The 15,056-nt window shown below is 41.5% G+C and overlaps 1 protein-coding gene across 1 annotated transcript in view; it reads left to right on the top strand.

The window, feature by feature from the left end:
- The window catches only part of rnf145a (ring finger protein 145a), a 47,092-nt gene extending 32,684 nt beyond the window's left edge, over window positions 1-14,408 (top strand). Inside the window, exons 8-11 of the mRNA XM_062999913.1 lie at window positions 1,811-1,993; window positions 3,784-3,931; window positions 5,930-6,286; window positions 12,907-14,408. Of these exons, the coding sequence (XP_062855983.1) occupies window positions 1,811-1,993; window positions 3,784-3,931; window positions 5,930-6,286; window positions 12,907-13,185 (967 nt within the window). The 3' untranslated portion in view covers window positions 13,186-14,408. The remainder of the gene's footprint in view (window positions 1-1,810; window positions 1,994-3,783; window positions 3,932-5,929; window positions 6,287-12,906) is intronic.
- Window positions 14,409-15,056: the final 648 nt, after the last annotated feature.

Below are 15,056 nucleotides of genomic sequence, written 5' to 3'. Positions count from 1 at the left end.
AGATTTAAATTCATATTTAATTATTATGTGTGGAGACTTAAACCTAGCCTAGATTGCTTGCGCCCCAGTCTGAGGTCCAGAGCAGTCTGGAACAGGTTTTCTTCAACGATCTCGGTGTACTTAGCTGCATTCATCTTTCCTGTTATCAGTACTAGTCGTCCTGGTCCCACTGCTGAAAAACATCCCCACAACATCCTCCCCGATCGCTCAGTAGACTTCTTCCATTTATGAATGATGGTGGCCACTGTGCTCTTTGGGACCTGTAAAGCTGCCTTGATACAATCCTGTTTCTGAGGTCTGCAGATAATTCCTTTGACCCCATGGCTTGGAGTTTGCTCTGATATGTACTGTCAACTGTGGGACCTTATATAGGCAGGTGTTGGCAATCCCCAATCATGTCCAATCAATTAAATTTACCACAGGTGGACTCCAATGAAATTGTAGAAACATCTCAAGCAGTATCAGTGAAAACAAAATGCTTTTGGGTGTCATTTCAAAAGGTGTGCACACTTACGTACAATATCGTACCAAATTACAATAATGCAGATTCTTTTTTAATATAAAAATAAATCTTCTTCCAGATATAAATTCATATTTAATTATTATGTGTGGAGACTTAAACCTAGCCTAGATTGCTTGCTTAATAAGTCCCACATTTTTGGTGTTTTTCCATCTTAATACTAGACAGTATTCCTTTTTTCACCTGTTTGCCACACCTACTGCTTTTTCCTAGAGTGCGTGACTGCTATTATGGCAGTATTGTTATTTCAGACCATGCTATTCTTTCTTTGCCTCTTTTATTTCCCGAGAAGTTTCCCAGGTGTTTAAAAGGCTTGGGATTAACTCCCTTCTACTTTCAAACAAAGATTTGACTTGGACACCTTCAAGTAAGAAAGAAAGTTTAAAGTCTGGATATTGATATAACACTGACATAACTCCTTTCATGATCTGGGAGTGCCTGAAGGCCTATGTTTAAGGTCAGGTAATGTCTGTACGTCTTTTAAGAATCTCCTCAGAGGTCTAGACACACTCTACATCACTGTAGCTGTGTTACTTATGTGCTACTTATTTTGCACAGTACACAAATTTTTATGAACTATGCTGTACTTACTTTTCTTTAAGACATGGCACGTCTGCGGTTTGCTATAGCTATTGGAGCGACTGGCTATTGCTATCTGCAATAATCCCGGGGTGCGCGGCCTAGACAGAGGAGGCCTGGAGCATAAGAATTTCACTCTGTGTGGATGATGTGGTGCTGGTCATTTCTAATCCAGCCTCCACATGTGCTAAAGACCATATCTACATTTAGTACATTCTCTGGATATAAATAATATATCTATTATGCTTAAAACATGCTATTTTCCATTAATGTTTTGGCTCGCCACCTACCATCTGTGATCAGAGGTAATTAGGCAAACATGTAGTGTGTACAGAAATCATATATTGCAGCCCTGTATGATCTACTTGAATAAAACAACATTGTTTTTAGTTGACAGCATAGTGTGAATGATCTGGCTTGTTTTGCCAAAGACTTTATAGTCAGGTCTTTACAAGCAGACATGCCTAGATTTAATCTTCTACTTCTACCCCAGAATCAGACCTGCAGGATCAGACTTTATCTCGTATAAGAAACTTATAGGAGATTCCAAAGCTGCTTACAATCTTCTTTTGATATAACCATGGATGTAAGCTGGTCAGACTAGGTCAGTTAAGCGTAAAGTTTAGACCTGTGACTATTAAAAAACGGCACCAGTTTATGTTCTTGTTGTCTTTTGCTTTTCCAATATCTGTTTTTATCTTTCTTCATCAGGGGAATGACGGAGGGCATCACTCTTTTAATCCTGGCCGTTCAGACAGGACTGATCGAGCTCCAGGTCATTCACAGAGCTTTTTTGCTCAGCATCATTCTCTTCATCGTGGTCGCTTCCATTCTGCAGTCCATGCTGGAGATTGCTGACCCCATAGTGCTGGCACTGGGGGCCTCCAGGGATAAGTAAGAGCTTATAACATCTTACTTCCAAAACTATGTATTAGTAATTTTTATTGTGTGATCTGATCAGTAAAGGTATTTGTGCTTTTGTCAAAGCAGAATGACAATTTACAACTATATAGGATAACACTACATATGCAGGATATTTTATGTGTATATATACACACATAAAACAGGGTAGAATAAAATAAAAATATGAACTATGTACAGCAGTATGACAATTTACAACTATTTACAAGCCCAAATCAGAAAAAGTTGGGACAGCATGGAAAATGCAAATAATAAAGAAACACAGAGTTTCCTACATTTACTTTGACTTTTATTTGTTTGCAGACAGGATGAATCTGAGATATTTCATGTTTTGTCCAGTCAACTTCATTTCATTTATTAATAGACCTCAATTCCTGCATTGCAGGCCTGCAACACATTCTAAAATAAGTTGGGACAGTAAAGCATTTACCACTTTGTAATGTTGCCATTCCTTTTCACTACACTTAAAAGACGTTTTGGCACCGAGGAGACCAAGTGATTTAGTGTTTCAGCTTTACTTTGTCCCATTCTTCCTGCAAACACGTCTTAAGGTGTTCAATAGTACGGGGACGTCGTCGCATTTTCTGTTTTAAAATTCTCCACACATTCTCTATTGGGGACAGGTCAGGACTTCAGACAGACCAGTCCAGTACCCGTACCCTCTTCTTCCACAGCCATGCCTTTGTAATGTGTGCAGCATGTGGTTTTGCATTGTCTTGTTGGAACATGCATGAACGTCCCTGGAAAAGATGACGTCTTGAAGGCAGCACATGTTGCTCCAAGATGCAAATGTACTTTTCTGCATTAATGCTGCCATCAAAGAAGTGTAAATGGCTTTTGCCAAGGGCACTGGTCTTTGGTCTGGATCACATGGTGTCCATTTTTCCAAAAAAGACCTGGAATGCTGATTCATCTGATCCTAGATGCCTCCGAGCCCAGAGAACTAGACGCTGCTTCTAGACATGGTTAACATAAGGCTTCTTTTTTGCACAGTTAAGTTTTAAGTGGCATTTGTGCTTGTGACTCTGTATTGTAGTGCTTGACAAAGATTTGCTAAAGTAATCCCTCACCCATGTGGTTATATCAGCTATTGTTGAGTGGCGGGTTCTTGATGCAGTGCTGTCTGAGGGATATCACGGGCGTTCAGCTTAAGCTTGCGCCCTTGCTCTTTAAGCACTGAAATTCCCGATTGCTTGAATGGTTTAATGATATTATGCACTGTAGAGGGAGAAATATGCAAATCTTTTCCAATCTGTCCTTAAGGTTTATTGTTTTTAAACATTGCAATATTTTTCTCATGCATTTGTAGACAAACTGGATATCTTCTGATCACATTTGCTCCTCAAAGACTCAGCCTTTCCTGGATGGGGTTTTGTAACAAACCATGATTACAATCACCTGTTGACATCACCTGTTTGGAATCACATCATTATTTAGTTTTTTCACCTTATTACTAGCCCTAAATTGCCCCTGTCCCAACTTTTTTGGAATGTGTTGCAGGCCTGAATAAAGTTGAGCAGATAAAACATGAAATATCTTGGGTTCAAACTGTCTGGAATCAGATAAAAGCCAAAGTAAATGTAAGAAGCACTGCATTTTTATTTTATTTACATTTTCCATACTGTCCCAACTTTTTCTGATTTGGGGTTGTATTTCTATGATGTAATGTATAGTTAATAAAGAACCACTCTAGCAGTTTTTAATTTTTCTCTCTAGTATTTGCTGTATTGGACTTTCTAACTTGAAGCTGAATATGTTTGCAGGAGCTTGTGGAAGCACTTCCGTGCTGTTAGCCTGTGCCTGTTTCTACTAGTGTTTCCAGCGTACATGTCTTATATGATCTGCCAGTTTTTCCACATGGACTTCTGGTTATTGATCATCATCTCCTCCAGCATTCTCACATCTCTTCAGGTTTGTCACACTATATTAGGGTGACCATATTTTGTTTTTTAAAAAAGAGGACACTTGTGGTAAGATGGCAGCTAAGGGAAGAGTGGGGGGTTAAATATTTGACAAATGTATCAATAATGCAACTATTGTAGATAACAATTTGTTAATTTTATTGATCTTCAAATAGTGGTCTGTTCACAACCGAACAGACACTTTACATAAATTTGCCATCCCATTATTTTAATTTACTACAGTAAATTTGTCCCAAAATCACACTATGGGTGTGTTCGAAATCCTAGGGAGCTGCCTTGCTGTCTTACTGTCTACATAGGCATCTGCCTCAGTAGAGAGGATTCTAATAAGTCAATGACTTATAAGGCAGGTTATTCGAACGCGCTACTTAGACAGCGATTCCATCGGTTTCGCGTTTAGCATTTAGCATCTTGCCATTAAAACCAATGGATTGAGGTAGCACAGCATGCTAACAAGTCAATATAACATCTCCCTTCATGTACTGATAACGGTTACATTTCCTGACAAGCCCGAACTTACAAAAAAAAAACTCGGTACAAGTTTATACAAGTTAAAAATCAGTAATATTTTATTTACGTTTGAAAATAACTCCATTTGTTCGTCCATACCGTCAGCCATGTTTATTTTTCTGTGAGAGAAGAGCACCCGACCCGCAATTAATTCTGGGATTGCCTTGATCACTAAGGACGCTTCCGATGCTCACTCGTTCTTGAGTCAAAATAACATTGAAATATTAAGATGCCTCAGTAGTGATATTAAGGCATCTAGGATTTCGAACAGCCTCCTTCTCGGGAGCGCGCACAGGATGACGTAAAATGCTGCCTATGTAGAGAGCTCCCTAGCTTTTCGAACACACCCTATGAGTACTAGATTAAGTGTTCTTCATGACAGTATGAACTTACAATTTGATTTGTTAATTTTATTGATCTTCAAAGAGCGGTCTGTACACAACCATATAGACACCACTCAAGTTTATCACCACATTAAATACATAAACAGCTACATTTAACAAGACAACTAACAAATGCATTTATAGTCAGATAATCTTATTCCTTTCTATTCAGGGTCCTAAACAATAAAAACAACAAATAACACATTTCATCAGTAGAGCTATTTCACCAGAATGTGGCGCTATCACGGCGTTGACAATAACCTTTATCTTAGTACTCGCCTTTGGAAATTTTTATGCTGTTTCAGAATCGGGTAAAGACTTTTAACAAGGCAGACGTGCAGTCCATTGATCTGTAGCGGTTGTGATGCTTTGTGGTGGGAAATGCAAAAACTCCCTCTGCAGCAGTAACATCAGCCAACATTTACCTGATGAACTCGTTCCTTTAGCTGCAGTTCTGTGTGCACCGTGGCTTAGTGGGTAGCACTGTCGCCTCACAGCAAGAAGGTCCTGGGTTTGATCCCCAGGCGGGGCAGTTTGGGTCCTTTCTGTGTGGAGTTTGCATGTTCTCCCCGTGTCTGCGTGGGTTTCCTCCGGGAGCTCCGGTTTCCTCCCACAGTCCAAAAACATGCAGTCAGGTTAATTGGAGACACTGAATTGCCCTATAAGTGAACAAGTTTGTGTGTGTGTGTGTGTGTGTGTGTGTGTGTGTGTGTGTGTGTGTGTGTGTGTGTGTGTGTGTGTGTGTGTGTGTGTGTGTGTCTGCCCTGCAATGGACTGCCGTCCCGTCCAGGGTGTTACTGTTTGCTTTGCACCCATTGAAAAGCTGAGATAGCATCCCCCCCGCCACCCTAATTGGATAAGCGAATAAGAAAATGAATGAATGAATGTACTGGCACTTTTAATGGACACTTTGCAGGTCATGCATTCTGCTTCCCTGGACATTTTAGGTGATTTAGATATCACCTAAGTACATGTCCAGGAAAAAGAGGATGTATGGTTACCTTACTTTTATACACATTCTTTGTACACTCTAAAAACAGCTAGTAGTGCTGGTGTCTGAATACTTTCTGAACCTCCTTCTGTCTGGTCTTCAGGTATTGGGCACACTGCTGATCTACGTGCTCTTCATGGTAGAGGAGTTGCGCAAGGTCCCGATGGAGAACATGGATGACGTGATCTACTGTGTGAATGGCACGTACCGGATGCTAGAGTTTGTAGTGGCTCTGTGCGTCGTGGCATACGGCGTATGTGAGACGGTATTCGGCGAATGGACTGTTATGGGCTCCACCATCGTGCTCGTACACTCTTACTACAACGTGTGGCTACGGGCACAGCTGGGCTGGCAGAGCTTCTTACTGAGGCGCGACGCTGTCAACAAGATCAAGAGCCTGCCCACTGCGTCCGAGCAGCAGCTGCAGCAACACAACGACATTTGTTCCATCTGCTACCAGGTACGAGCGTGGCTGTGTGTTTGTTGGGGTGATATGTAATGTAGGATTTGTGGCACTTTATTAGGTACACCTACTTAATAAAGTGCCACACAAAGCCTTATTTTGATCCATTTGATAAAATGCAGTGAAGTGAACAATATGTGATTTTGTTAATTCTCTTAAATCTTTATTTAACTGACCAACTTGAATGTTTTAACGGGGTGGGCTGATACAAGAGAGGTGTACCAGCTGTGAGAAACAGGACCCAAGGTACAGAAGAACCTTACTATAAAACTAAAGGAAGGGGAAAAGTCCTAGGTGGGACCTGCGACCGCAGTCAGCCAATCAGCTACCCAATTCACCAATCAGCTGATGCACAAGCAGAGATCCCGAATGCTTATTCCCAGAGATGGAAATTCGCACACACAGCGACTTCAGACTCGACTCCTGACTCTCAAAAAAGTGACTGGTAAACAACAAGAGTCCCTAGCGTCAGCATGTGTTAACATTAGTTACGTGTGACATTACATATACAGGGGTTGGACAAAATAACTGAAACACCTGTCAATTTAGTGTGGGAGGTTTCATGGCTAAATTGGACCAGTCTGGTGGCCAATCTTCATTAATTGCACATTGCACCAGTAAGAGCAGAGTGTGAAGGTTCAATTAGCAGGGTAAGAGCACAGTTTTGCTCAAAATATTGCAATGCACACAACATTATGGGTGACATACCAGAGTTCAAAAGAGGACAAATTGTTGGTGCACGTCTTGCTGGCGCATCTGTGACCAAGACAGCAAGTCTTTGTGATGTATCAAGAGCCACGGTATCCAGGGTAATGTCAGCATACCACCAAGAAGGACAAACCACATCCAACAGGATTAACTGTGGACGCAAGAGGAAGCTGTCTGAAAGGGATGTTCGGGTGCTAACCCGGATTGTATCCAAAAAACATAAAACCACGGCTGCCCAAATCACGGCAGAATTAAATGTGCACCTCAACTCTCCTGTTTCCACCAGAACTGTCCGTCGGGAGCTCCACAGGGTCGATATACACGGCCGGGCTGCTATAGCCAAACCTTTGGTCACTCGTGCCAATGCCAAACGTCGGTTTCAATGGTGCAAGGAGCGCAAATCTTGGGCTGTGGACAATGTGAAACATGTATTGTTCTCTGATGAGTCCACCTTTACTGTTTTCCCCACATCCGGGAGAGTTACGGTGTGGAGAAGCCCCAAAGAAGCATACCACCCAGACTGTTGCATGCCCAGAGTGAAGCATGGGGGTGGATCAGTGATGGTTTGGGCTGCCATATCATGGCATTCCCTTGGCCCAATACTTGTGCTAGATGGGCGCGTCACTGCCAAGGACTACCGAACCATTCTGGAGGACCATGTGCATCCAATGGTTCAAACATTGTATCCTGAAGGCGGTGCCATGTATCAGGATGACAATGCACCAATACACACAGCAAGACTGGTGAAAGATTGGTTTGATGAACATGAAAGTGAAGTTGAACATCTCCCATGGCCTGCACAGTCACCAGATCTAAATATTATTGAGCCACTTTGGGGTGTTTTGGAGAAGCGAGTCAGGAAACGTTTTCCTCCACCAGCATCACGTAGTGACCTGGCCACTATCCTGCAAGAAGAATGGCTTAAAATCCCTCTGACCACTGTGCAGGACTTGTATATGTCATTTCCAAGACGAATTGACGCTGTATTGGCCGCAAAAGGAGGCCCTACACCATACTAATAAATTATTGTGGTCTAAAACCAGGTGTTTCAGTTATTTTGTCCAACCCCTGTATATATATCACAGGAACGCCACAGGAACAACTGGGGTGAATGGAACGCTCCTACAGAATTGGCGCTAATGGTTGAATGACCGCTTTCTGGACCAATCAGACCTGATTTGAATTTTTAGTAAGAAATGCTGTTATTTGCATTTATTCAGTTTGCGTCAATTGGTCAATGAAACGCTTGATTGGCTTTCTAACGAGTTCGTGTTTTAATTCACAACTGGGAAAAGTTTGGAGGTTTATAATTATAAGCACATTTACAAAATAACGGATTATATTCCTAATGGGACACACGGTTATAAATTTAATAGCATCTGGAAGAACATAAGCTAAGGTAAGCAGTGGTTATGATTTTTTTTTTTTGTGTTTTGTATTTTGGCCGCTGTGTCGTGATTTATCGCACTTTTGTTTTGCAATGAAAACAAAACGTATCATTTTAAGCTTTTAACTGGTATCTTCTTGTTACGGGAATTATATTCGTTTGCACAATGACTAGGAAAGTAAAGGCACGAAGTAAAACGGCAAAGTACTGTTGCTAATCTGTTGTTGTTTTTTATCTGAACTTACATATTATGTGTTTATTTCTATGCTACATTAGTAATATACTGGTGCTGGTCATAAAATTAGAATATCATGAAAAAGTTGATTTATTTCAGTAATTCCATTCAAAAAGTGAAACTTGTATATTATATTCATTCATTACAAACAGACTGATATATTTCAAATGTTTATTTCTTTTAATGTTGATGATTATAACTGACAACTAATGAAAACCCCAAATTCAGTATCTCAGAAAATTAGAATATTACTTAAGACCAATACAAAAAAAGGATTTTTAGAAATGTTGGCCAACTGAAAAGTATGAACATGAAAAGTATGAGCATGTACAGCACTCAATACTTAGTTGGGGCTCATTTTGCCTGGATTACTGCAGCAATGCGGCGTGGCATGGAGTCCAACCGTCTGTGGCACTGCTCAGGTGTTATGAGAGCCCAGGTTGCTCTGATAGTGGCCTTCAGCTCTTCTGAATTGTTGGGTCTGGCGTATCGCATCTTCCTCTTCACAATACTTATAGATTTTCTATGGGGTTAAGGTCAGGCGAGTTTGCTGGCCAATTAAGAACAGGGATACCATGGTCCTTAAACCAGGTACTGGTAGCTTTGGCACTGTGTGCCAAGTCCTGTTGGAAAATAAAATCCACATCTCCATAAAGTTGGTCAGCAGCAGGAAGCATGAAGTGCTCCAAAACTTCCTGGTAGACGGCTGCGTTGACCTTGGACCTCAGAAAACACAGTGGACCAACACCAGCAGATGACATGGCACTCCAAACCATCACTGACTGTGGAAACTTTACACTGGACCTCAAGCAACGTGGATTCTGTGCCTCTCCTCTCTTCCTCCAGACTCTGGGACCTTGATTTCCAAAGGTAATGCAAAATTTACTTTCATCAGAGAACATAACTTTGGACCACTCAGCAGTCCTTTTTGTCTTTAGCCCAGGCGAGACGCTTCTGACGCTGTCTCTTGTTCAAGAGTGGCTTGACACAAGGAATGCGACAGCTGAAACCCATGTCTTGCATACGTCTGTGCGTGGTGGTTCTTGAAGCACTGACTCCAGCTGCAGTCCACTCTTTGTGAATCTCCCCCACATTTTTGAATGGGTTTTGTTTCACAATCCTCTCCAGGGTGCGGTTATCCCTATTGCTTGTACACTTTTTTCTACCACATCTTTTCCTACAGAACTAGACTGAGAGACCATTTAAAGGCCTTTGCAGGTGTTTTGAGTTAATTAGCTGATTAGAGTGTGGCACCAGGTGTCTTCAGTATTGTACCTTGTCACAATATTCTAATTTTCTGAGATACTGAATTTGTGGTTTTCATTAGTTGTCAGTTATAATTATCAACATTAAAAGAAATAAACATTTGAAATATATTAGTCTGTGTGTAATGAATGAATATAATATACAAGTTTCACTTTTTGAATGGAATTACTGAAATAAATCAACTTTTTCATGATATTCTAATTTTATGACCAGCACCAGTATGTTTTGTGTTTATTATATTGACTCGTGACGTGACTCGGACTCTAATCTAAAGACTTGTGACTTCGACTTGACTCGAACTCTAGCCTAAAGACTCGTGACTTGACTCTGACTCTGTATTTTGTGACTTGTGTACATCAGGGACAGTGGTAGCCTAGTGGGTAGAGCTTTGGCCTATCAACCGGAAGATTGGCGTTTCAAATCCAGGCTCTGCTATGCAACCACTGTTGGGTCCTTGAGCAAGGCCCCTAACCCCGTCTGCTCCAGGGGTGCCGTACGATGGCTGACCTTGCGCTCTGACCCTAGCTTCCAAACAAGCTGGGATATGCGAAGAAAGAATTTCATTGTACTGTTCATCTGTATATGTATATGTGACAAATAAAGTATATCATCTCTGCTTATTCCTAACTAAGCTGAGGAGAAAAAGGGGAAATATTTGTTACCGTGAAGAATCGACTCGTGAGTTAGATTCAGAAAGAGAATCGATTCGCAAAAAGGATTCACTTTCACCAGAGTAGTGGCTGCCTGAGACGGTAGCAGAAGCACTACTTTATTTTAACTTTAACATGAAAAGCACTGTTCTCATTCTTTAAATAAGAGCGCTGAGCGCTGAGACTTTTGGGAAATGTAGTTTGCCTGCCATTGGAACGGGCCGACAGTTGTATTGAGTAAAATAAGCAAATTTTTTTGTATTTGCCTGCAACAAACCCCCCCCCCTGGATTTTTTTTATACAGGACTTCACCTGCCAAATAGTCTGTGGTTGCCATTGTCTGATTCTCCTCTTCAAGATTTGTCACAGCAAGAATGTCCTGGGTTCGATCCCCAGGCGGGGCGGTCCGGGTCCTTTCTGTGTGGAGTTTGTTCTCCCCGTCTGCGTGGGTTCCTCCGTAGCTCCGTGTTTGGTGTCATATTGTCATATTTATATTGTACTCCTTTACCACCAATACTGCCTCATATTACAAAGACACACTGTTTTTTTTTTATCTTCAAGCACAGTTTCCACTTTTTGAAGAGCCACCAAAGTTAAACGCTGATGTGGAAACACTGCCATCTAGTGGCGGGATGCAGTCACTTCAGGGGTTACAAAATTGATATACTGTATGTTGGTGGAAGATGTACAGGGTGTCCCAAAATGAACATTTTTATTTGAACAATAATGTTTTTGCTTTATTTGAAAGTGAAGACATGGAGGTTATGTATGAAACAAAACATCTGACAAACGACCGTGGCAGCACATGATTGATGAAATTTTCCATGACACGTTGACATAATTGCTGAGAAATTTCAGCAATGTTGTGTCCAATTTCTTCTTTGAGGTCCTCAATGGATTGTGGTTTGCTGGTGTACACTTTATCCTTAAGATAACCCCAAAGAAAGAAGTCTAACGGCGTCAACAGTCTCCGCAAAAGTTAATTTGTACAATTTCTACGCGTTGTTCGATTGTGTACCTTTTCATGATTTAACCTCAACATTTACTAATGACAGCAATTTTTAAATCTCGAACTCTGGTTTTGCCGCGAATAAATGGCGGCAAATTTTTAATGTCAGTTCATTTTGGGACACCCTTTAGTTTAGGCAGGATTTTACAATGTATTTTAAGACGCCTTTTAAGCTCTTTTAAGAACTGCTATCATTAAACGCCTAGACTGAGTCCTGACCAACCTGAATGTGATCATGTGACCCTCAAAAACAGTGCTTTGGTGCTGTGTATCCTAAAATAGCAGTAGCCTATATTCCAGTTATTATATATATTAATATTTATTTGTTTTATATATATATATATATACAGTATATACTGTATATATACACCGAGTTAGCCTAAACATTAAACATAACATTAAAACCACCTTCTTGTTTCTACACTCACTGTCCATTTTATCAGCTCTACTTACCATATAGAAGCACTTGTAGTTTTACAATTACTGACTGTAGTCCATCTGTTTTTCTACATACCTTTTTAGCCTGCTTTCACCCTGTTTTTCAATGGTCAGGACCCCCACAGGACCACCACAGAGTAGGTATTATTTAGGTGGTGGATCATTCCCAGCACTGCAGTGACACTGACATGTTGGTGGTGTGTTAGTGTGTGTTGTGCTGGTATGAGTGGATCAGACACAGCAGCGCTGCTGGAGTTTTTAAATACCAAGTCCACTCACTGTCCACTCTATTAGACTCTCCTACCTAGTTGGTCCACCTTGTAGATGTAAAGTCAGAGACGATCGCTCATCTATTGCTGCTGTTTGAGTTGTTCATCTTCTAGACCTTCATCAGTGGTCACAGGACGCTGCTCATGGGGCGCTGTTGTAGAGTAATACCTACTCTGTAGTGGTCTTGTGGGGGTCCCGACCACTGAAGAACAGCATGAAACGGGGCTAACAAAGCATGTAGAGAAACAGATGGATTACAGTGAGTAACTGTAAACTACAAAGTGCTTCTATATGGTAAGTGGAGCTGATAAAATGGACAGTGAGTGTAGAAACAAAGAGGTGGTTTTAATGTTATGACTAATCAGTGAATAAATGCCACTACATTTGCACTAATGTCATATAAACCAATATAATATTTTAAGACAATCATACACCTTTTAAGCTCTCGCGGGCCACATAAAATGACACCACGGGCCTTGAGTTAAGCGAAAGTGGCTAAATTTGCATCTCAATTTAACACCTTGTAATAGATGCCAGACATATTCCTTCCTTTCGCCCAGTGCATCTGGATGACGCTGGACCCACTGCAACCCCCTATCACGATGAATTTCTCTGCTCTGAGCACCTCTAATATTTTTCTCCTTCTTCCTGCAGGACATGACTTCAGCTGTCATCACGCCGTGCTCTCACTTGTTCCACGCTGGCTGCCTAAAGAAGTGGCTGTACGTGCAAGAAGCCTGCCCTTTGTGCCACAGCCAGCTGAAAAGCACAGGTCAGAGAGATACGGGTACTGACACACCATCACAGCCGGACACCAGCAATCACGATGTGCAGCCAGAAGCGTCCATGCCGGCCTCGACTTCAGCTGAGGCAGCAAACGGCCAGGAGGGGAAAGGAGAGATTGAACTTGCTCCCTCCCCCTCCACCGGCTAATAGCTGTTCCATCGTTATTAGACCTGAAATTAGCCTCACTTCTGTGATGTCATACTTAATCATACTCAGTTAATGCTGGTCATGTTTCTGAACCTGGAATGAAGCGGGTAGCTGTGTTACCTACTAACTGATGTCCTTACAATCAAACCATACGATTCCATTTTTTGTACTCATCTGTAAACATGTTGTTACGTTCCATTTTTATTTATTGCAGAGGCATTTCGCTAATGGAAATGTCTGAATATTTAAAACACACGCTTAGTAACCTTTCCTTGCCACCTTTAAGCACTTCCATGTCAACCCACGGCCTCAACGCCAGAACTGCTAACACTACACTAAACGTCTAGACGTCTAGATCCCCGACCAACCTGAATGTGATCATGTGACCCTCAAGACAGTGCTTTGGTGCTGTGTAAGCGCCCGGTATGTATTCACTAGCACGCTTTCAGTATCCTGAAATAGCAGTAGCCTATATTCCAGTTATGAATATTGATTTGTTTTCTTTAGATATATATGTATATGCCACTGCATTTGCACTAATGTAATATAAAGCAATGCTCCAAAGTCGTCTTGTCAGGTACCAAATATTTTGGTGTGTATGCATCGACACAGATATTCGAGTCCTAGATATACAACCATAGCTGCGTACAAACGTCCGTGTTAAGAGGTTTCGATATGCAGGAGTACAGTGTCAACGCGGCACCAGACGTGGTGAAGTGGCCGAGGCTCGCGTGAACACTTTACTGACCTCGTGAGGTAAAAGTGGGAAGAGCTGAAGGCTACGGATACGAACTGGTGCCAACAGGTGATCAAACTCTGTTTTATCAGTATTATTTTGGCATTAACTGCATTTGTGAGCATGAATACATTGAACAATGTATGAGCAAACTCGGCAATGCCATGTTTTATTTATTCGTTCGGGATTTTGGCCTATACAGAAAGTGGTTTTTACATTTATCGATGGAGGGATTTTTTAAACAGAATGTTTTCAATATATTTTGCCATTTGAATTCTATCTTTATGGAGGAACGGAGAGCCTGATCTTTGCATCGTTCTGATTTTCCTTCTCTCGGTTGCTAGTTTACTATATGAACGTGCAAACTGATGTCTTGAGAAAGCTGACTACTGTTTGAACTGCAGCTGAGCTCAGTAAAATATGCCTGAGGTTTGATATAACTAAACCTGAATGTGACAATAAATCAAAACCTACTGTACCAACAGTCTTCCTTGGTCAGCTGTCGTTCTTCGTCTCTTTCGCAGGCATTTTGAAAACTTAACAAGACCTCGAGGATATTTAAACTGTGTGTGATGAATCCAGCAGATACACACGACCTACACCTACACGCACACCCAGGCACTGTCTACACCTGTCTGGTGAGGTAATGCCAGACTGGTGAAGCCATTAACACAAGAGTTCATGTGCGCTTGTCTTTTTTATTATTTGAAGTAATATTAAATAATATACACTGACCAGCCATAACATTATGACCACCGACAGGTGAAGTGAATAACACTGATTATCTCTTCATCACGGCACCTGTTAGTGGGTGGGATATATTAGGCAGCAGGTGAACATTTTATCCTCAAAGTTGATGTGTTAGAAGCAGGAAAAATTGACAAGTGTAAGGATTTGAGCGAGTTTGACAAGGGCCAAAATGTGATGGCTAGACGACTGGGTCAGAGCATCTCCAAAACTGCAGCTCTTGTGGGGTGTTCCCGGTCTGCAGTGGTCAGTATCTTATCAAAAGTGGTCCAAGGAAGGAACAGTGGTAAACCGGCGACAGGGTCATGTCACCATGTATTCTACAAAGGTTTCTACAAAGAAGGTCCTGGGTTCCATCCCCAGGTGGGGCGGTCCTGGTCCTTTCTGT

Source organism: Trichomycterus rosablanca, chromosome 8, assembly GCF_030014385.1.
Source record: "Trichomycterus rosablanca isolate fTriRos1 chromosome 8, fTriRos1.hap1, whole genome shotgun sequence".
Classification (NCBI taxonomy): Eukaryota; Metazoa; Chordata; class Actinopteri; order Siluriformes; family Trichomycteridae; genus Trichomycterus; species Trichomycterus rosablanca.
This window is presented reverse-complemented; position numbering and strand designations above follow the sequence as displayed.